Raw genomic sequence first — 22259 nt, forward strand, 5'->3', positions numbered from 1 at the left:
TAAGAGCAAGTGTAGTAGACAGTAGCAATTGGTATGGTGTTATCTTCCAGCAGCCCAGCTCCTAAAGGGGGATGCCAGTGTGTTTCAGAATGAGACACAAAATTAATTGGAGCACCACAACAGGACAGGGAGGGGAGCTTAATTCTTTACCAACGTTTAAGAAGGAAGTAAAACAACTGTACATGCCACTTTTATTTAGCTTTAGAACAATGCAACGGTTCAGGCAGTATCCTGTCCAAATACATTTCTATTAGGTAATAAAAATGGTGCTGACAGTGAGGAATTGCTTTGCATTAATTATAACCCTGAATTCTGTATTTTGCATTGATGCAAGAATGTGTCATATAAATTTATAGCTTTTTAACTTTTTTTTTATTTCTGGCTCAGACAGCCCATATCCATGAGATTTATTTCTTGATCTATATGCACATGTAATCTTTCTTGGGATTATTGCCATAGAAACAAGACGTAACATGGAGAGTGTTAGAAATGACAGATGGGATTTGGCTGTCTTTTCCCATTTAATACACAGTGTCTGAAGAGTGTACAAAAAGTAGCAATTATTTGCTATGGGAGGGCTATTGCAGACTTACTAACAAGGACATCTGCACTCTTTTTAAAATTAGATGCTACTGCTTCCATTCTGGCTAGAGTGACACCTTGGGTGATGTCATCAAGGCTGCTTGGAGGTGTGTTGGAGGCCTACATGGAAAAATCTACCGTATCGCTTGCATCAACTCAAAAACTAAACAGTTGGTCAACAGCATAAACAATCAAATGAGCCCATAAATCTCAATGGGAGATATGCCCCTGGAGCACCAGCCAGCACAGAGAATCGGAATGGAACAAAGGCCAGGATTTTCAACAATGGGAGCCTGAGGTTATGCTCTTAAATCCACATTGAGACTCCGAAATAAGTTGCCTGGTTTTCAAATGTGCTGAGTACTCAGCAGCTGTTGTTAAAGGCCATGGGTGCTGAGCACCTTTTGAAATTAAGACACTTAGGTGGCTCAGTGTGGACCTAGAAACATAATTTCCAGCATCCAGTTTTGAAAATCTTGGCCTAAATAATGCTGATGCCTTCTCTGGTCCTTTCCCACATTCCAATTATTCCTTCTATTTCCCTGTTTCCTTCTTTTATTTTCTTTGTACTCCTGCCTTCTTTTCTTCTATGGCTCCCACACTCTGTTCCTCTGCCTCCCCTCCCAACACTGTCTCCATCTCCCTTCTCACCTCTTCCCCTGAGTATCCCTACCGTACCTCTCTCCACCTGACGTGCTGCTCCTTCCTCACTGTTCGCTCTCACCCCACATCCACTCACTCATCTCCTGAGAGCCACAGAATCATCAGCCTTTCCCCCAAGACCCTTATCCAGCAAGCCACAGGTGAAACTCTCCTTTCTCCTGCTCCGCATGTTAGCAATAGCTCCACCAGCACCTGCTCCACTGGGCATGGAAATTCCAGCCTCCAGCTGTCTCCTGGGAGGTCCTGGGTTTCAAGCCCAAGCGTCCCCTTTCCTACATGGGAATCTCCAGGGCCTAAAGCAGGGAACAGGGCCTAGGGGTGTGCCACATTCCTGCAAACATTCTCCACTACTGTCTGCTGGGGTGGGCTCGAGGTAGTTTGGGACCTCTCTTCAGTCATATGCCCTAGGCAGTTGCTGTCCTCTTCTATTCTTAAAACTGGAGCTGAGTTTTCTGTGCTCAAGCAGTAACTTTCCTAAAGCAGATGTGCTCAAGAAGCAATGCTGCATGTAAATAAGGACATCTCACAGCCAAGGAATCACGTTGGTTTTGTAAACAGAAACACTCCTTAGTCTCATTAAGTGCTGGGGGTGTTTTGATTTGAAACAGGAAGATGTTTGAGTTTACGGGAGCAGATCAGATGGCTCCTGTCTCTGATATGAATCTCTCTCTGTTTCAGGGAGGCATGCCCCAAACGCTGAGCTCTACCAGTATGTTTACCCCCTGTGGCTTCAGTCCTCATCTACACTCAGCAAAAGAAGATGATCAAGGGGGACTGATCTTCCAGGATGGAAACCTTGCCTCAGCATCTCTTGATGCTTTAATCCAACATCTTATACCTACAACTGATTACTACCCTGAAGTAAGCAATTCATAGTATAGTAAACAGTTTAATGTCGATGACTCGGGGCAGCGCTTAATGCAAAAATGTAAATGTCTGGGTTTTGAATCAAGAGAGCGTATTTAAAGCTGCCTACAATTAAAGCTTGGCAAATTGACGCATTGCTTTACATGCCATTGCACTGCCCTGTGATTAAGTTTCCATGAGAGAGCTTCAGGTTGCGGAATCTGTTGCTTTAAATAAGACACCAAGAAGTAAAGCTCTGGTGTTGATGAATTAGTGAGCTGCCGAGCAGGGGGCACCTCAAAAACAACAGAGCAGTCTGGAGAAGTTTAGTGCTAGCCTGAAACAAAAAATAGCTCTAAGCCTGAACAGGCAGTAAATTTGCAGAACTTCAGTGGTTGCTAAAATTGCCCAGGCTTGTGTGTGTGAGAGGCATTCCCCTATTGAAAACAGAGCCCGGTTCATGGCAATTCATAATAGGCACCTAGGATGTATTGTGCTCAACATTCCAAGGGCCCATCTGACTATCCTGATCTTGCTTCCACCAGTGTAAATCCAGAGTAACTCCACTGATGCATTGAGAATCTAATCCAAGAAGCTAAATCCTCCTCTTTTGCACTAATGCAGCTGATTGACTTTGGTGGATTTGCATAGCCCCAGAGGAACTGAGGGCAGAATTTGACTGGAAGATTTTTCAGTGCTAATGTGTCCCAGTGGGATGACTTGTATTATGAAGAATCATAGTGTGTGACTGACTTCTGCGCAGTTATAAAGTTATCAGTGCAGTACAGGCAGTGTCTTACATTAGCAATTGCTCTGTTTCTGATCACCTGAACATAAACAGATTAATTGAAAAATGAGAAAAGCAATTAAACCAGGGTTTTTGGGTTGGGTTTTTAGCAGTCCCAATACGATGTGAAATATTTCATGAGCTGTTCAGGAACATCGGTGCTGCCGGATGGTAACCCAGGCCGCCTGGGGGTTGTGGACCCAAAGCAACTTTGCACAATATTTCAAGGATTCTCACTTGAGATTCATGCATGTGCTTTAAACTCACTGTGCAAATATATTTGTAAATAATTGAACCGTTTATTTCACAGATCTGCCTGTACCACAGCAACAGTGACTTGTAGGGCTGCTGATGACATTCCTACAGCTTAGCCTCTAAAACCAAATCTGGAAAGTTGCTAGAGTAAATCTTACCAAGTGCTGACAGGGCGAGCCCTGAAATCTAGTGACAGATCATTGTCATGAGTCTGGGTGCCTGGGCTGGCAAGAGCTGGAAGTGAGTGTTATGGAGGTAGCACACGCTGGTGTTGGGAGAAGGGTTTAAATCACAGGAATAAAGACTGACATAAGGGAGGAAGGATTGTCCAGTGGTTATGGTGCTAGTGTGGGACTTGGGAGAGCTGAGTTCAGTTCCCTGCTCTGCTACAGGCTTCTTGTCTGACCCTGGAATAGTCACTTAGTCTCTGTCCCTCAGTTTCCCATCTGTGAAATGGGGATAATTGCACTGCCCTACCTCACAGGGGTGACATGAGAATAAAGGCACTCAAGATTGTGAGGTGCTCAGATATATGATAATGGGGCTATGAGAGAGATAAAAATTCTCTTGTCAAGGTCAGAAATCCGTGCATCTTTTAGACATATGCTCTTCTCATTTGCACCAGTGCAATCCAACTGGCTTCAGGGTAACAGAAGACAATTTTGCCCTCATGAGTGTAACTGGTTAGAAAGAAAGGTGCATGTTCAGATATTTAATAAGTACAGTTTAAACTTCTGCACTTTAGCCAATGGGGAGACTACACATGTCCCATGGGCAACCATAAGTAAAGCCTGTATCTAGATATGTATTTATATGTAAATTCAAGGCAGAGAGTGGACTCTAGTGACTAAATACTTGTAACCTGAGGAATCAGCAACATCTCTATCTTGTGACAAGGAGAAAATCTAAATATGGATTCAAAATATTTTCTGGTAAATGTTACACACTGTACAGCCCTCTTAAAGTAGAACTGACTGTTTCATTTCCCCAGAAGGCCTATATCTTTACATTCCTGCTGAGTTCAAGACTCTTCATTGAACCTCATGAACTTTTGTCCCGAGTTTGTCACAAGTGCGTTGAGCAGCAGCGACTGGACGACCCGGTGCTGGATAAGGTTAGTTCAGTTCTATCACAGGAAGGTTCATGGCATTTGCAAAGAGCAGAGAGCTCTAGGGCTGATGGAAAACGCTGCTGATTTTGTCCTTAATGCATCTGTCCTTCTCTCTCTCCTCCCTGTTTGAATGTTACCGGTCCCATATGGGTTATTGTTGTTCCTGAGAACCTGACATAGTGGCATTCTATTAATACCATCAATAACCAAGAGCAGAGCTCCAGGTGCTAGTCCTTCCAAATCCTCTTCTAATCTCCCTTTCTCTCCCGCCCCTCACCGTCTCAGACTTCCCAGGTGATCTCCCTTCTTACGTCTTTAAGGCTCTGATCCAGCCTGCAGGCTGCAAGGAGGTAGGATTTAAACAGCACACTGTCAATTGCACATGTCAGCAAACCACTGTCTTTCCCATTTTTACTTAATACGTCTGGCCTTTTGCTTTCTTGCTTCTGGTACAGCACGTAACAATTCCTTTTGGGCTTACCTGTCACTGTGATGTCCACATAATAGCATGCAACTACCCATTAACCTTCCGGTCTCTGTTCTGACAGATCATTCATACAGCCGGGATGGGGGAGCTCCGCTATATCTCGCACACAAGGAACCATGTTTAAGTAATAGTAAGATTGTGACAAGCTAACAGAATGAGAAAATCCAAGCTGTTCTTGCGTCTTAGCTCATCCTGTTGTGCCAGAGAACTGTAGCAGATTCTGATATGGTATGTAACCATACACACTCGTCCTCTGGCAGTGCCTATGAGGAGGTTGGAATTGAGAAGATTAACTCATCCAGTGCCAGATTCCATCACAACTTTCATGAGCGTGTCAGTGAGGACTTACCCAGCATGTTGGAGGTGTTTTTTGTCCTAGATGGCACTTTGGTTGCTGTCAGGCATGGTGGAGCAGAGAAGACTGTGCATCAGTCATTCAATACTATTGTTACTGAAATACCAGAATGATCAAAATTATTGGCAGTATCATTGTCTCTTGCTTTCAAACTGGGAATCTCAATATCAGCTCAAGATTTATGCAACTGCATGAAACCATTAAACTGAGAACACTTTGCTACATTCTGGCCCCAATATTCATCCCCACCATCCAAATTTGTGCACCCACTTTTGCACCGGCAGCTGATTGCATGTGTAAAAGCAGTCACCTCTCCAAGTGCCTGACTTGCACATGAAAACTGCTGCTTGTGTGCACAATAGAAATATCTGCTTGTGTTCGCAAAGTCTGAAACAATGGCTCTGAGATGTGAAATGCTGTACTCATTTATATGGGTGCTAATATATAGGCCTGGTGCAGGGAAACGGGGTCACGGTTGATTTGATTTCCCTAAGGTGGGGTTAAGCTTTAAAATTTTGGGAAGACCTGCTTATGAGCATCTTTCCCACACAGCCTCAGTAGCAAACACTCTCTTGAGTCATGTCCTGTGACCAGCACAAATGTCTCTCCTTCAGTCCATAACCTTAGTAAGCATCAGTGTACCCAACTGGACCAAAAAATACTCCCAAATCCTTGCTGTTTCCACCAGAGCCTTCTCCATAATAGCCACTTGCTGGTACTTGAGCATGTGTCTTCTAATGCTAGCTGGCAGTGACTATTTATAGAGCTGTGGTACATTGAAACCTGTTGTTGGCGGGAAGCTGTAATATGCATTTTAACCAACTTCTTCAGAAATCAGAAGGCTATTGAGCATAACTGTATAATTTTTCCTGATTACAGGGTGCACATTCGTTTCCCCACTGCATGCTCCATACACAAGCTGTTTGTTTTGGTCCATGTTTTCTGTAAATAAAAATGCAGTTGTTGGTTAGAGCAGTGGCTCTCCACCTTTCCAGACTGCTCTACCCCCTTCAAGAGTCTGATTTATCTTGCATATCCCCAAGTTCCACCTCAGTTAAAAACGACTTGCTTACAAAATCAGACATAAAAATACAAAAGTGCCACAACACCCTATTCCTGAAAAATTGCTGACGTTCTCATTTTTACCATACAATTATAAAATAAATCAATTGGAATATGCATATTGTACTTACATTTCAGTGTATAGTATATAGAGCAGTATAAACAAGTCATTGTTGGTATGAAAATTTAGTTTGTACTGACTTCGCTGGTGCTTTTTATGTAGCCTGTTGTAAAACTAGGCCGATATCTAGATGAGTTGATGTACCCCCAGGGTAAGCGTACCCCTGGTTGAGAATCACTGGTTTAGAGCAATTTGCTCTGCCTGTTGTCTTGGATTATGGAAAAATAAACATTTGGAAGCAACATGCATTAAAATATATTGAGATAATGCTCCCTCACCTACATCCCCAAACTTGTCTGACAGTCGCATAATCGGATACATCTAGACTCACTCAAAATTGGCTGCAGGTCCATATTATATGAGTTTGTGTCAGGGCCAGCTCCAGGCACCAGCGAAGGAAGCAGGTGCCTGGGGCAGCCAACAGAGAGGAGCGGCACATCCGGGTCTTCGGCGGCAATCCGGAGGCAGGTCCCTCTCTTCCTCTTTGAGCTGCTGCCAAAGTGCCACCGAAGAGGAAGAGAGGGAGCGAAGGACCCGCTGCTGAATTGCTGCAGAAGAATGAAGTGGCGCGATTGAGCTGCTGTCGAAGTGCCGCCGATCAGCTTTATCTTCTTTTTTTTTTCCCGCTTCGCCGCTTGGGGCAGCAAAAAAGCTGGAGCCGGCCCTGGTTTCGTGTTCTCTTTGTCTTGCCCAGCCCTCCTTCCTGATGGCTTATTCCATGAGAAGTGGACAGCATTACCAATCAGAGATGCAGTAAAGCTACCAAATTGGCTGTGTTGTACATCTCTTCTTCCTCTATGCTATATCTACCAAACAGTGTCCACTCCGTGGTGTATCTTACCAGAAAGCAAAGAAGCAAAAGAATCATCTATTTGTTGACTCAAGAAACTCTTTCCAACCATTTTTTTTCAGCAAAGTGATTGCAGTATGAGAGGGGGAGGAATTTATGTTTCAGATCTTTTAAAACAAGGTATCACAGTTGCGCCAACAAAATATGTCCATCCAATCACAAACAGGCAATTGTATGTGCAAAATACATAAATCTGCATGTAAAACAGACAGTTGTGCATGCAGAGAGGCACTTGTATATTTTGCATGCAGAAATGTGTCATTTGTGCACCAGATTACTTGTTTGCATGTGAGCAGATTTTGCTGGTGCAGCCATAAGTGCCTTCGTTGAAAATCTGGCCCCAAATGCAGTTCGGCGGGCATGTGTGAGAACTTCGTTGAATGTGTTTTCAATCAGTATCTATTAATCTTGTCTCTGTTCCAGGCGCGGATCAGAAAATTTGGGCCTAAACTCCTACAGTTGTTGACAGAATGGACAGAAACGTTCCCCTATGATTTTCAGGAAGAGCGGATGATTGGCCATTTGAAAGACATGATTGACAGGATAGCCCCGTGTGACGAGGTGAGGATGAGATCTCTCGGGAACTTGCATCCCCAGGGGATGCTAAATTCACCCCTCTACCCTGTTTCCCCTTTATTTTTTTGCTGTTTTACACATTCTGATCCGTTCCTATTGCTGAAGGCTTTTACAAGGGAACCCAGATTCTGCTCGGGTTGCTGGTAAAAATCCATAATAGATCTATTTAAATCAATGTGTGTCTATCTAGGTACTCAGATAGCCATAGCATAGACACCTCACAGTCACTAATGGCTTTTCTCCTGACCACATCTTTTTGAAGTAGGGAAGCATTATCCCCATTTTACAGATTGGGAACTGAGGCACAGATTGGGAACCTGGGTCTCTTGAGTCTGCCGATAGTGGAGAAGTCCATTGCCCTAACTAGACCATCCTTGCTACCCAAGCAGTGACTAATGGAACATGCAGATGTGTTTAATGCAACATATGTGGGATAGATCTTCTAAAGTGATTTTACATGGCTGAATAAAATCCTTGGTTGACTGAGGACATTGAAGTAAAGCTCATTATCCCAGAGAAGATGAGTCTTCATAGAGCTACCTGGGGTCATTTACAGTCATACTCTACCTCCTGATTCTCTTTCTGTCTCTCCTTTCCTTTTTTCCGTGTTCCTCTCCAGTCTTATTTCCTTATATCCTCTCCCACTCTTATTCCTCATTTTCCATCTCTCTTCTATCCCCTCCATGTCTGCCCCTGTAGGTTGTGAACCTTGCCTTTTTGTCACCTTCTTTCACTAGTTAACCCAGAGCGGTTTTGGTTCAGAGATTTTTATCACTCAGCTGATTCATATTGTGGAGCCGGGATCCAGATACAGAATATCAGATTCAGATCATGGCCTGACTAATGTCACTGGGATTCACAATAAAGACCAAAAGGTCAATGGGCCAGAACATTAGCTCATTTTGTATCTTGTTCACTTTAGGCCATAAAAATTAAAGCTCAGTATAAAACCATCAAGGGTTGGACAGTGTTTTAGGGATCTCTCTTATTGGCTCAGTTGAGTGGCTTGGGGGAGATTTTAAACACTGAAAAATGAGCTGAAAGAGTTTCCTCTGAAAGTGACAAAATCTGAATGATACCTAGCACTTACCAGGCCAGATTCACATCTGAGTGATGCTGGCAGAAGCTGGTGTGAACTGGGGCTAAGGTGACCAGATGTCCTGATTTTATAGGGACAGTCCCAAATTTGGGGTATTTTTCTCACATAGGCACCTATTAGCCCCCCACCTCCTGTCCTGATTTTTGACACTTGCTATCTGGGGCACAGAGCCTACAGTTCCCTTTTTCTAGGAGTGAGCAGGTAAGGGACCAATGCCACCTGAAACCTGAGCATTGCTGGCCAGGGAGAGGGCACGGCCTAGTGACAAACTTATGATGGCGATTGTATGACGGGGATGCTTGTGATGGTAGGGGACAGGGCTCAACTGCCCTGCAGCTCACTTCTGGTTTATGCTGTGTGTTCCTACAGCTCATACTTCAGGATTTCAGCTGGCCATTGGCAGGGATCAGGAAGGATTTTCTTCTCCCGGTGTATTCTGTTGGGTTTTTTCTTTAAAAATTCTGTGACAGAATTATCCCCCAGGTGAGATTGGCGGTGACCTTAGGGGAGGGTGGAGTTGCCTTCCTCTGCAGTGTGTGTATGTGCGGGGGTCACTTGCCAAGGTTATCTGGGTGTATCTCACTTAATCATTCCCCTGCTGTTATGGGGACCTCGGGCACTGGTGCACCTCGGTCCCTCCTATTCTTTGCCTGTGGCATATAATAGTCTAGTCTCCTGTGGGCTGTAATATGTCAGTCTAATTTTGGTGGTTGGGTTTAGTGAGTGGGTGGTGTGATATTCAGGACCTCAGCCTAGATGAACTGGTGGTACCTTCATGCTTTAAACTCTATGTGCCAATAAGTGAAAGAGCCAAAGCTCTCTGGAGCTGAGACAGTAAGAGACTCGTATCCTTTTGCAGACTGGCCCAGAGGGGGATCCTGTAACCCAAACTCGCGAATGGGTTACATGAGCACAGCCTCTAGGGGGCCTTTGGTGGAGATGGAAGCAGCCCCAAGGGAAGGTAGTGGTGGAGACAGCTCCCCTCCCCTGGAGCCAGATGCCCAAAGGAAAGTGCCTTGCTGGCACCTTGATTGGCCGTAGCCTGAATTAAACTGGCCCAGACAGTTCTCTGCATCTTCACGCCATGCTTCAGGGATTGACCGGGGAATCCTTCCAGCACTTCTGGCAAGTGAGTCATTTTACAGCGATGGTGAGGGGGCAGGGACAATGTGGCAGTGTCCTAACGGAAGCCGGAACTGGCTTCCAATCCTGTGCTCAGTCCTCTAGCCCAGGCTGCCTCTCAGAATCAGAGACTGTTTTTCTGTTTAAAAATCCCCCCAGAGAGTACCCCAAACATGTGAATGCCTGTCACAGGCATTCAGCACAGGCAGTGGGAGCTCCCCTCTGAAGATCCCCTTGCATAGGGGACTAAAATTGCAAATGTGGTTTGAAAAATTCAGGTTGTACCTTCACACTTGGCACGCAACATATCTATGTGTGCCAGGATGCAAAATACTCCAGCACTGCCACTGTTGTCCTTAATGCTAATTAGCTTTGTCACCCCAGGGACAGGAGGATAACTCTGGGATTATAGCAATTAAAATGCCATGTACACTTTACAGTTTAATTCCTCAGGAAAGAAGAAGCCACGGATACCGTACTTGGGATAATCAGCACACACCTTCCTCCCCAAAGACACATCTTCAAAAAATGTCTGGATAAGGGCATCTCTTTTCACTGGGGATCTGATCCTGTAGACGCTACTCCCATCAATTTCCCCACTGATCTCCATGGGAGTTTTGCATAAGAACTGCAGGAGCAGGTCCTTAGTTTGCCTACCAAAGTTTATTCCTTATGCTGATTAACAACAGTACTTGGATGTAATTACAAATGGGGTGTGATGTAATTATAAATCACTTCTTCTGAGCTTCACCCTGGCCATTGCAATTGCACCACATCACACTAGATACACTGGCCTGACAAAATGCTATTTGCAAGGCCATAAATATTCAGCGTGATGCCCTAGATCTAGCCTATTGATATTAATGGGAGTCATGCTCCTAAATCCACTTGTGCTTGGCTGTAAATGGTGATTGTGTGCTAAATGTACTACATTGTACTGAATATTAATCCGAGATGTGAAATACAGAGATTCCTGTGGAGTAACATGCTGACTGGAAACAGAGGTAGCATTAACCTCTGGATATTATCTGGTAACAGGAATTAGTTGCAATAAACAGTGAACCTGCTGTTTCTAAGTCATTTGCAAATGCATATGCTTCTGGGGCAGGAATTAAAGCCTAAAACCAAACATCTTTTATGAGTGTTGCATTACGTGACCTGCAATATAAAAGCCTGTTTGTGACAGGTAATACAACCTGAAGTATCTCCCAGATGCTTTACAACTGTTTAGTGAAATGCAGCCCCTTTGGGGGGCAGAAAGTGGCACTTCTTAACTGAACGCAGCAACTTGTGGTCTATTATGCTGGAAGCCAGACTAGATGATCATAGTGGTCCCTTCTGGCCTTTAAAACGCATTAACTCTATCCATAGCGGAGTGGAACAGAGCAGTGGAGAGAGGGAATGCCTGTGGGACTTGAATTCAGATTCAGGGGCCTGGCATTCAAATAACTTCAGAAGCCGAGAGATATTAAAAATAGCACAAAGCCCATGCAGATGATAAGGAAAAGGGCTAATAGTGCATTGAGAGTCTTTAATTACTGCTCGGTTAACCATGGGATGTGGAGAAGTTCAGTGTCCATTGGCTGCATCCAGGCTCATTCTAGGCTTTAGGCCACAGATGTGGGCAATCCAGTTAAAGAAACAAAGCAAAACGGCATGATTGAAAGAGAAGGGAAAGGAAATGTGCCCCTCCCGTCCACATGAAACAGGAGAGAAATGGAAGCAGCTGCTGTTGGGCTGGGCTGGCATAGCCACTGGCAATACACTGGCTGGCTGTACACTGGCATTGCTACCCTGGTCTGGCTGGCCAGGAGGCCACCATAAATAAAATGCTAGGAGAAGAGAGTGGAGGTGGGGAACTGCGTGATTGTTGAATGGAGCCTGGCTGCAAGGGAGCACAAGGAGAGTGCCAGGGACATACTGCACCCAAAAAGGCCTCCCCAGACATGGCGGTGACTCACCACCACGCCCCCATGAAGGAGACACCCCAGGCTGCATTGGGTATCTGGGCTGGTCCTGTGACCAGTTATGCTGGAACCTCACTCAGCCCAATGGCACAGTTTGGGAGGGGAGTCTCACCCAGATTTTCTCCTCCTGTGTCTCTGCTCCCACAAATAAACCTCTAGCCAGATTGACGTTTTTTCACTGCTACTTATAAATTGCAATGTACATGTTAACAGCCCAAAACTGGCAGTGTGTCTCATAAATTATACAGCTCTATTGAAATGCAGCCATCTCTGGGGTGGAGTGTATGCCCCAGCCTGGGTGCAGTGTGCTGCACATAGCGTGCAGGGAAATTTTTCACCCAGGACGCTGAGGGAAACCCCCTGACTCTTACAAAAATTGCTTTGGGATCTTTAATACCCATGCGACTGAAGAGGACATTGGAGAAGACAAAGATCCCTACAGAATAAACTGCATAGCATTCAACTTACCTGCATCAGAAGGTGTGAGACATCATGTAATGGTCCATGGTCAGGAGCAGAGGGGAGACAGGTCTTGGTGTCAGTCGGACTGTTGTTGACTGCAGACTACAGACAGGATAGAACCCCCTCCTTCCCTTAAAACTAATGGAGATTCTCCCTTAGCTAATAGAGACAATCTCCTGCAACCTGGGGGATGCAGACAGAAATAAACTATCTGCACCAGATCCTCAGCTAGTGCAAATGGGCACATTGACTTGAGTGAAGTTATGCCCATTTACAGTAGCTGGGGATCTGGCTCATTAGGTGTTCTGGACTCTTGTACTTCGGTATCAGTTTGTTCAGCACTCGCATGCCAATGTTACGACAGAGGAGAGGGATGGACACGGGTGAGGACTGTGTTGGGGTGGGGAGGGGTTTCTAAGCATTGTTTTTGCGAAGGGGAACTTCCCCCCTTTTTTTTTTTTTTTAGCTGTAATTGGCCAGAATCTACTCCTGCTTTGGTCTCTGGAAATTTTCCCACTGACCACTCAGAGATTAGGGCTGGGCCCAACAGATGTGGGAATCATTTCTCCTCCCTTCTCTGTACAGAAAAATGTCCTAGGAACATATCATTGCAAGAAAATAACATTTAAAGCTCAGGCAGCAGTAAATTGTGACTGCATTTGAGATCTGCACTTACAATACTGAGTGATAAGCTTATTCTGAATGGAGCCGGGGTAGATCCTTCTGAGACAGAGTCTGCTGTCAATTACATCCTGGAATTATCCCCGTGCAAGTCATCGGGGAGAGGAGAATCAGACCCCATATCTGAAACACAGCAATGGAAGAGACTGATTCTGAATGGCAAATGAAGAGCCATGTTGTGGAGAGAACTGTCACATCTTAAATCAGAGTCAGATGTTCATGAATGTTCTGGGCTGGAATAATTAACGCTTCTTTAAGGTTTGCAGCAGTTGTAGGAAGATCTCTAAGGCAGCTGGCCTCCATTCAACTACCTGCTGTTACCCGCAACAGGACCCCTTTACAAAAAGCCTGTCTCTTCCACAGGCGTTCACTGTGTATTGAGTTTGGAAATAACTCCTACTTTTAGGCTTTTTTAGTGAGTCCGTGTAAAAATCCAAGGTTGACATTACACTCTGTGTTTTAGGCTCAGTTTAAAGGGACCGCATTAGCCCTGCCTGATTGCAATATAGTGGGGAAAGCGTCCATGCTCGGAGTGGGATTTCCAGGTTTTATCACTGCTTGATCATCGCAGGCCACATTGGCTTTGGCTGTACTGCAGCTGGGAGCATGCCTCACGGCCCAGGTAGATGCTTGGTCTGGGATTGAAGTTAATGGTAGACTCCCAAATCGCTACATAACAACCAGTTTTGGAGCCCAACATGCAGCTTATTTCCTCTCGCCCAGACACACACCCCTCCACTCCATCGTGCCCCCCCCCGCCCCGTCTCTTGCTCTACAGGCACCAGCAGCGAAAGGTTTGTGTTGAAGATCAGTAGGACTAGTTGAATAGGCCTTGAGCTTTGCAGTGAAGCATGCGGAGTAGCCACTGCTACACTATGTTGCTTTTTATTATTATTTATGGGAGTCAAATCCTACTGAGGAAAACAGAAGGGAGCATAAAATCTGGCAACTCAAGTATACAACTATAATTAGACAGGCCAAAAAAAGAATTAGAAGAGCAACAGGCAAAAGAGACAAAAACTAACAGCAATTTTTTTATAGTACCTCAGAAACAAGAAGCCTGCCAAACAATCAGTGGGGCCACTGGATGATCAGGGTGCTAAAGGAGCACTCAAGGAAGATGGCTGTTGTGGAGACACTAAATTAATTCATTGCATCGGTCTTCACTGCAGAGGATATGAGGGAGATTCCCACACCTGAGCCATTCTGTTTAGGTAACAGATCTGAGGAACTGTCCCAGATTACTGTGTCAGCAGTGGAGGTTTTGGAACAAATTAATAAATTTAACTGTAATAAGTCAACAAGACCAGATGGTATTCACCCAAAAGTTCTGACGGAACTCAGATATGAAATTGCAGAGCTACTAACTGTGGTATGTAACCTATCAATTAAATAAGCCTCTGTACCAGGTGACTGGAGGATAGCCAACATAATGCCAATTCTTTAAAAGGCTCCAGAGGTGATCCCAGGAATTACAAGCAGGTAAGCTTGACTTCAATACCAGGCAAATTGGTGGAAACTATAGTAAAGTACAGAATTGTCAGACACATAGAGGAACATAGTATGTTGGGGAAGAGTCAACATGGCTTTTGTAAAGGGAAATCATGCCTCACCAATCTGTTAGAATTCTTTGAGAGTATCAACAAGCATCTGGAAAAGGGTGATCTAGTGCAGTGGTTCTCAAAGCCGGTCTGCCGCTTTCTTCAGGGAAAGCCCCTGGCGGGCCGGTTTGTTTACCTGTCGTGTCTGCAGGTTCGGCTGATCGCAGCTCCCAGTGCCTGAGGTTCGCTGCTCCAGGCCAATGGGGGCTGCGGGAAGCGGCGCGGGCCGAGGGATATGCTGGCCGCCCTTCCTGCAGCCCCTTCACATAACACAAAAACCAGGGGTCACCCAATGAAAGTGTTAGGCAGCAGGTTTAAAACAAACAAACGAAGTACTTTTTTTATACAATGCACAGTCAACCTGTGGAATTCGTTGCCAGGGGATGATGTGAAGGGTAAAACTATAACAGGGTTCAAAAAAGAATTAGGTGAGTTCATGGAGGATAGGTCCATCAACGGCTATTAGCCAAGATGATCGGGATGCAACCCCATGCTCAGTGTCCCTAAATCTCTGACTGCCAGTAGCTGGGACTGGATGACGGGGACGGCTCACTTGATAATTACCCTGTTTTGTTCGTTCTTGCTGAAGCATCTGGCAATGGCCATTGCTGGAAGACAGGCGACTGCACTATATGGTCCATTGGTCTGACCTAATATGGCCACTCATATGTTCGTAGGTATTTCGATAGCACCCACAGGCCCCACTCCCATTGAGCTACGTGTTGTACAAACATATAACAAAAAGATAGTTCCTTCCCCAAAGAGCTTACAACTTAACTGCAAGACAGGTGGATACAACAAAACTGTGAACATCAAAAGCAGCGTACCAGAAGCCTGTAGGAGACGGAGTAGCTATGCATGTCCCTGGACGTAGGCCCTGAGAAGGTGTAAAAAGCATTGAAGAGAAAAACGATATTTTACAAAAAGTTCTTAGTATGGCAGGGTCCCTTTAATGTAATCCTACTGCTAAACTGTGTTACGTACTCAGGAGACGCCACCAGTTTACAGCTCAACTTTTTCTGAAATAGCCTTAATCATAATATAGCAGGTTAAGATTTTGTCATGGTTATTTTTAGTAAAAGTCACGGACAGGTCATGGGCAATAAACAAAAATTCAAGGATGCCGTGAGCTCTCTGTGACTTTTGCTGCTGTGGCTCCAATGGTTTCCCCCCACCACCGTGGTGGCTGGAAGCTGTGGGGGCTTTCCGCCCATGGTGGCTGGGAGCTGCAGGGTGACCATATTTCGCAAAGAGAAAATGGGACACCCACAGCCGCTCGCCCTGGAGGCTTCTCCTCTCCACCCACGTGAGACTGTTGCCCGTCGCTGGAACCCTGAGCAGGGTCCCCTCAGGAGTCTGTCACCTGTCCCTGGAACCTGGTGCGGGGGGCCCCCTGTCATCTATCATTGGAACCCTGCTAGGGCCCCGCTGGCTGCCAGATCCAGAGTCCTGCAGCCCCTGGGGCGGAAGCAGAGAATGTCATGGAGGTCTCTGGATCCATGACTTCCGTGACATAAACGTAGTCTTAATTATGATCTAGGGTGGACTCTCAGCTCTTCCTGTTAAATTGTTGCAGGTATTACATGGAATATTAGCCGTGCAACTCTGGCTGATTTCGCATGTGGCAGAAAAGAGACCCTGAGGACTAACAGTGACTTGGGAGCACTTTGATTCCTGTGTTGTACCTGCGCAGCTCCTCTTTCCAAGCATTGGAGTAGTTCCTCTCTGACTAAGGGGTGAGGAGGGCTCTCTGTGCAGATAGTTAGACAGTTTACTCCACTCTCCTGCCAGTTGACTATGAAGAAGATTTGTGACCACCGATCTTTTGTAGTTGAAGGAACAAGCTGCCGGAAATATGTCAACGTCGTAGAGTAACTTGGAAAGGAAGGAACAGGAGGGAGGCTAGGAACAGGCGGGTTTTCTGCTGCAAGACATCTAATTAAAAATTGATACTTTATTTTAAGCAGCAGTGCTGAAAAAGAGCTAAAACAGTAGAGAGATTAGCTTTCTGCTTATAAGCTTTTGCCTCTTTGCCACTTAAATGAAGGGCCCGGCCCTGAACAGTTGCTGTATGCCAGTAATGTCTGAGCCCCTGCAGCTCCTGTTCCCTTTTCTGGGAGTCCCGGGGCATCTCAGTGCATCTCCAAATCAGGCCCAAATCACTGCTGTTTCAAATATTAATATGAGCTGTAATTACAAGAGATTACGCCTGAACAAACGCTGTAATTAACTTAAGGAAGAACTCCCACCCTACAGATGCAAATTTCCTTTTGGAGAAACAGCATGAAAGAGGCACCGTGCCGTTGGTTGTGCTTGTTTGAAAGAAAGCTGCCAGGACTATGAATCTTACAAATCAGAGATGGAAAGGAGCCATTAGGTCATCTAGTCCATTCCCTTAGGCTCCTGCAGGATTTCCCCTACAGGATATTCTCCTGTCCTTTGTACAGTCTGGTTTCTAGAAGCTCTGTGCAGTGTTTATAGAAGTACACATGCTGAGAATGGTTGCTTGCCAAGTGTTGTGATTTGCATTTAGAGAGAGAAGTTTTAATTAAAATTTTGAGTTCCTGAGCCACCTGCAGGGCTCTGCTATCTTCTGAAGGACTTTCCTGGTTAAGAATTAAACACTTTGTTTAAATATTAAACAATGGCACTCTTCTTTTAATTGTTAAGCTAGCAGCGAAGCAGAGTAGGATGGCATGCTCTCTAGCACTTAGCTCCCATATCATCAAATGTCACTTTGTGGCAAGATGTTTACCAGCAGGAGTATTCCAAAATATAGTGTTGAATCTAATTTAAAGCGTTATTTTCAGTTTCTGATTACAGTTTAAACAAGGCTGGAAATCCTTCTCTGATGGCAAAAGCTATAAGGCTGTTTACAAATACAGGGAAATGCTTCTTGGAGAAGACTGCACTGAGCAAAATGAGTGTAACTCTCTTTTTTCAATGAGTTTCTTGGAGAAATTTTATTTAGAAATATTCCTGCTTATGTATGTTCAGTGTCACCCTCTTCTTGCTCTATATATTATCTGGGGCATTTATATCAATCTTTGTTTTCTGTGGCCTATTTCTAGATCTGTGTGAAATGTTCACTACAAAAGCAGGGGAAACTAGAAATGTAGATCAAGGTTTGTGAAACAGTTTTTTAATGTTCCTGAATCATTCAAGCAATGCTGGGTTGATTTATTGCTTTGAATAAAAACAGTCAGGAATTTGTTATCGTAGAGGTAGGATACATAAATATTTTGTGTCAAAACATTTTTTGATGGAAAATTGGATTTTCAACTGAGTGAAAAAATTTTCCAAACATTGTCTGCTTTCTGTATATTTTTTTTTCCTGAAAACAAATGCCCGAAAACCAAAATACTTCAGTCAAAAATGGAAATATTTTGATTTCCAGCCAAAATGTCTTGGTATTTGAATTTCTACTGAAAAATCAACATTTTCTGCAGGGAGAGAGAAACCCATTTTCCAACCATCTCTGTTCACTGAGATTCAAAACCAGCGGAGACGTGTGCAAGCCCATATGGGCATAAACCACAGAAAGTGTACAGACACTCTTCACTGCTTCAGAGTCAGCCCAATCTGGGCACTTGGTAACATATAAGAAAGAAGTTTGGGTGAGCTCTCTTGCATCAGAGCCAGGCAGCAGCATGCTGGAAGAATCTTCATAATTATCTGAAGAAACAAAGGTTCTTGTGTTCATAGAAGTAGCCTTAGTAACAAAGGCCTTGTCTACACTACAAAGTTTTGTCGGCAAAAGCTGCCTTTTGCCAGCAAAACAGGGGTGGTGTCCACACTACAAAGCAACTATTGTCGGCAAAACAAAAGCACCTCAACAAGAGGCATAAAGCTTTTTGCCGAAAAGTTAGAGACAACGCGTCAGTGTGAAAACCGCTGTTTGTTTTGTCGACAGAACTGGCTTCCACCAGTATCCCACAATGCCTGCCGTGACCGCTCTGCTCACTGTTTTGATCTCTGCTGCCTGCAGGCATGCACCCCTCCCCTTTCAAAGCTCCAGGAAGTATCTGACAGTTGAGTGTGTTGCTCCCTGTGGGAAACAAAGAGCAAATCATGAATGTGGCATGCTCCTGTTCTGCCCTGCACTAGGAACACAGCGCTGCTGCTGCAGGGAGCCGAGGAACTGCTCTTCTGCTTTGACATTCTTCAGACTACTAAATGGAAATTAAGGGCCAGCTTCTGCTGTCTGTCACAATTGGTCAAAATCCAGAGCAGCTCACTTTAGTGGCTCCACCTTTCTTTCCTGTCTGCGGTGGCGCTGGTCAGTGGGTTGGGCTGTCACGAAGGAGCACAGCTAGCTTGCACACCTGACTGGAGGCTGATTCTGTGGTGCAGAGCTGGCGGGCAGAACTATAATTAAGTCGACTGGCCTTCTGAAATCGTCTTGGTGAAAATCAGATGGTAGCCTAGTGCTAGTCTATGGATATTTTGGGGTAGGAAAATTGGATTTAAAATACACCATTGTCGAGACCGGTGGCTTTTGTATGTTTATCTCCTCCTTCGTTTTTGTTATGTTTCCTCTCCAGGCCTACTGGAAAAGGATGAATCAGCTTTTGCAAGCCCTGAATCAGAAGCTTGCAACCCTTAGCCATGGGCAGGAAGGAATAGTCAAGATCAATGCTGCTGTCTCTGACAAGCTAGTTGCCTTTAAAAGTAAACCACCGTCAATTCAGAGAGAAATCCTGACCGTCTGTAGTGACCCCTATACTCTGGCTCAGCAGCTAACGCATGTGGAATTGGTAAGTGCAGCACATGTGGAATTCCTAACTTTGCATTCAAGGGTGGTGGCATTTTAAAGCCCAGCAGCAGCTGTGTCAGCAAAACCCAAGTGAAATGCATACGCTGCTGCAGCATAGTTAGCACAGTATCAATACTGCAGGAGGAAGCATGGTTAGTGGAGTAGAGCAGAGGACTGAGAAGCAGGGTATGTGACACTGCTTTGTCCTGTGACTATGCACAAGTCATTTAGACTCCTTTCCCTCAGTTTGCTCATCTGTGAAATGAGGATGATAATATTTCCCTGCTTCGCGGTGAATTTAGTTCAGTTCCATTTGCAAAGTCCTTTGAGCCCCTTGAATGGAAGGTGCTGTGGAATGGCTGACCTCTATCATCCCAATTTTGTCCGATATTCAAGCTTTTACGTTGCTCAAACCCAGTTCTCTGCTACACAAGCATCTTCGTTGGTGTTTTTCCTTTCTTAGTTTCATAGACCTGAACTTATGAGACTTCAGGTATCTGTGTGCCCACTCAGTCTTACTGTCCCCCTCCTCCCCACCCAATCCAATCCTCAGCAGGCTTTTGATGATTGTTGCTCCTTCTTCTGGCGAGGCGGGGGCAGTTTCTTCAAGGTGGTGGGGTGACATGAAGCCTTCTCTCCCGTTCAGTTTCAGGTCCACTGCATGGGTGTTCCACCTCCCCAGGCAAAGATTATGTGGGAAAAAAATGAGGAGACTGGTGGCACCTTAAAGATTAACAGATTTATTTGGGCATCAGATTATGTGATGGTGCATCATAACCTCACTGCTGCTCCACCTCGCTGCATCTGTCCTCAAACCTCTCGATACCCTTAAGCTTCCCAATTGCTGGTGCCTGGGAGGGCACTGTTCACTTCTGAAGCCCCAAGCCTATTTTTCTCTATTAATCTGAATGTAAAATAACTTTAAAAAAAATGAAACCATGTGAGGATGAAGGGTTGGAGGGAATATTATGGAACTCGAAAGCTTTCTAATCTCACAGCTGGCCATATTCTGCTCCTCAAAGAGGAATCTTTTGGAACGAAACCCATGAATTATAGGATCCATCTATAGGATCCACCAACCAAAAGGTTGGTTTTCAGCATATGTGACTTTGGCCCTCTTAGCTTTCTGTAGCTCTAACTAAACAGCACCAGAGACTGCGGAAGCCTTTTGTGGCAGTGTTTGAGGTTTTTTCCCTGCATGGAACAACTTGACTCTAAGATGAGTGTACTGCAGTATACAAAGAATGATGCATTGAAACAATCTGCAGCTTTCGTTCTGCTTCACTATAAACAGAGCTCCACTGTGTCTGCTCCTACTTCCTTGCACCAAGTGTAGTAATCACTCTGCAGTTCATTAGGATGGTGATTATTCTTCAGCAATCTGAGCTACCCTGTCACCTACATTTCCTTATGAGGAGCAGAGAAATTCCATGGGATTTGCTTATAGGACCAGCCCTGAAGTCTTTACTCGGGCAAAATGCCCATTGACTTTGCAGGCGCCTTATGGAGGTGAGGCTGTCAAGATTGAGCTGAGTGAGTTCACTTTGGTGCTCAGTTACCCACCAATAATTCATTACTGAGATCAGGTGGGATTTTCAAAAATGCCTGAGGGATTCAGGAACTGAACTCCCATTGAAAGTCAGTGGTTCTTTGGTGCCTAATTAATGCCCTCTTGAAAATGTAAAATTACTCACATTATATATCAAAACCTGATGGAATAATAATAACAATTAATAACCAGCTTTTTATGACAGGGTCTAGTAGACCTTCTCTGCTTTCTGCTGGAAGTGTCGGCTCCCTGATACACCCCGCTTAAGGAAAACCTGCTCAGACCAGACTACCAACAAGATTTAGTCTTCTAGAGGCCTAGAAGGGCCAGGAGAGTCACTGACCAATCAGGAGCCAGCAGGCCAGTTAAGAAGGCTTGCCTGGTTTCTTTGAAGGGCAGCGCTTGCTGAGGCTGAGACAGGAGTGAGGTGCCTGTGTACTAGTCCAGGGGTTCTCAACCTTTTTCTTTCTGAGCCTCCCCCCACTCCACAACATGCTACAGAAACTTCACCGCCCAACTGTAGCACAACTATTGTTTTTCTCCATAGAAATGCTACAGCAGCATTAAGGGGTAGGAAGCAGGGCAGTTGCCCGGGGGGCCATGCCACAAGGGGCACTGCGAAACTAAGTTGCTCAAGGCTTCAGCTTCAGCCCCAGGCGCTGGAGCTCAGGGCCCTGGGCTGCAGTCCTGCATGGTGGGGCTTCAGCTTTCTGCCCTGGGCCCTAGCGAGTCTAACTCCAGCCATGTTTGGTGGACCCCTGAAACCAGATCGCAGCCCCCCAGGGGGCCCCGGACCTCTGGTTGAGAACCACTGTAATAGTCCACAAGCTTGGGGCCAGGTTAGGGCCTTTGCATAATACACTGTGACTAAGCAGTGACCATTTATTTTTGTTCGATAATTAAAGGCACCTACCGCCAGATTTTAAGTTTATTGTTTAACCGTTTAAAGGCTGACGCTGAGCTCATGGCAAGGACCGTTCTGTTCCAGCCTGGCTGCCACACTTCTCTATAGAGTTTTTTATCAGTAGATCTCAAAGAGCTTTACAAAGGAGGTCAGTATCATTATTTCCATTTTACAGATGAGGAAACTGAGGCACAGAGAGAGGAAGTGACTTGCCCAAGGTCACCCAACAGGCCAACAGAAGAGCTCGGACTAGAACCCAGGTCTCCGGAGACCCAGTCTGGTGCTCTACCCACTAGGCCACATTGGCATGATAATAACAAGAGGTAGCTAATATAATGAATGTTCTATCTTATTTCCATATATTGGATAAAGTGTGACCTTGGGCACATGTGCAAGTCAAAGGGAGTGGCACGAATGTAACCA

The 22259-nt window shown here is 45.1% G+C and overlaps 1 protein-coding gene across 8 annotated transcripts in view; it reads left to right on the forward strand.

Annotated features, from left to right (window-relative positions):
• Positions 1-22259, forward strand: part of RASGEF1C (RasGEF domain family member 1C) — a 112713-nt gene that overhangs the window by 61001 nt on the left and 29453 nt on the right. For 3 of the 8 annotated variants that reach the window (XM_039486181.1, XM_039486182.1, XM_039486184.1), the window contains exons 2-6: positions 627-689; positions 1924-2106; positions 4125-4247; positions 7543-7680; positions 19172-19384. In XM_039486181.1, the coding sequence (XP_039342115.1) occupies positions 1930-2106; positions 4125-4247; positions 7543-7680; positions 19172-19384 (651 nt within the window). In that variant the 5' untranslated portion in view covers positions 627-689; positions 1924-1929. The remainder of the gene's footprint in view (positions 1-626; positions 690-1923; positions 2107-4124; positions 4248-7542; positions 7681-19171; positions 19385-22259) is intronic. The other 5 variants (XM_039486179.1, XM_039486186.1, XM_039486185.1 and 2 more) reach the window with 3 other exon arrangements.

The sequence above is a fragment of the Mauremys reevesii genome, linkage group 8, assembly GCF_016161935.1.
Source record: "Mauremys reevesii isolate NIE-2019 linkage group 8, ASM1616193v1, whole genome shotgun sequence".
NCBI classification, from domain to species: Eukaryota; Metazoa; Chordata; order Testudines; family Geoemydidae; genus Mauremys; species Mauremys reevesii.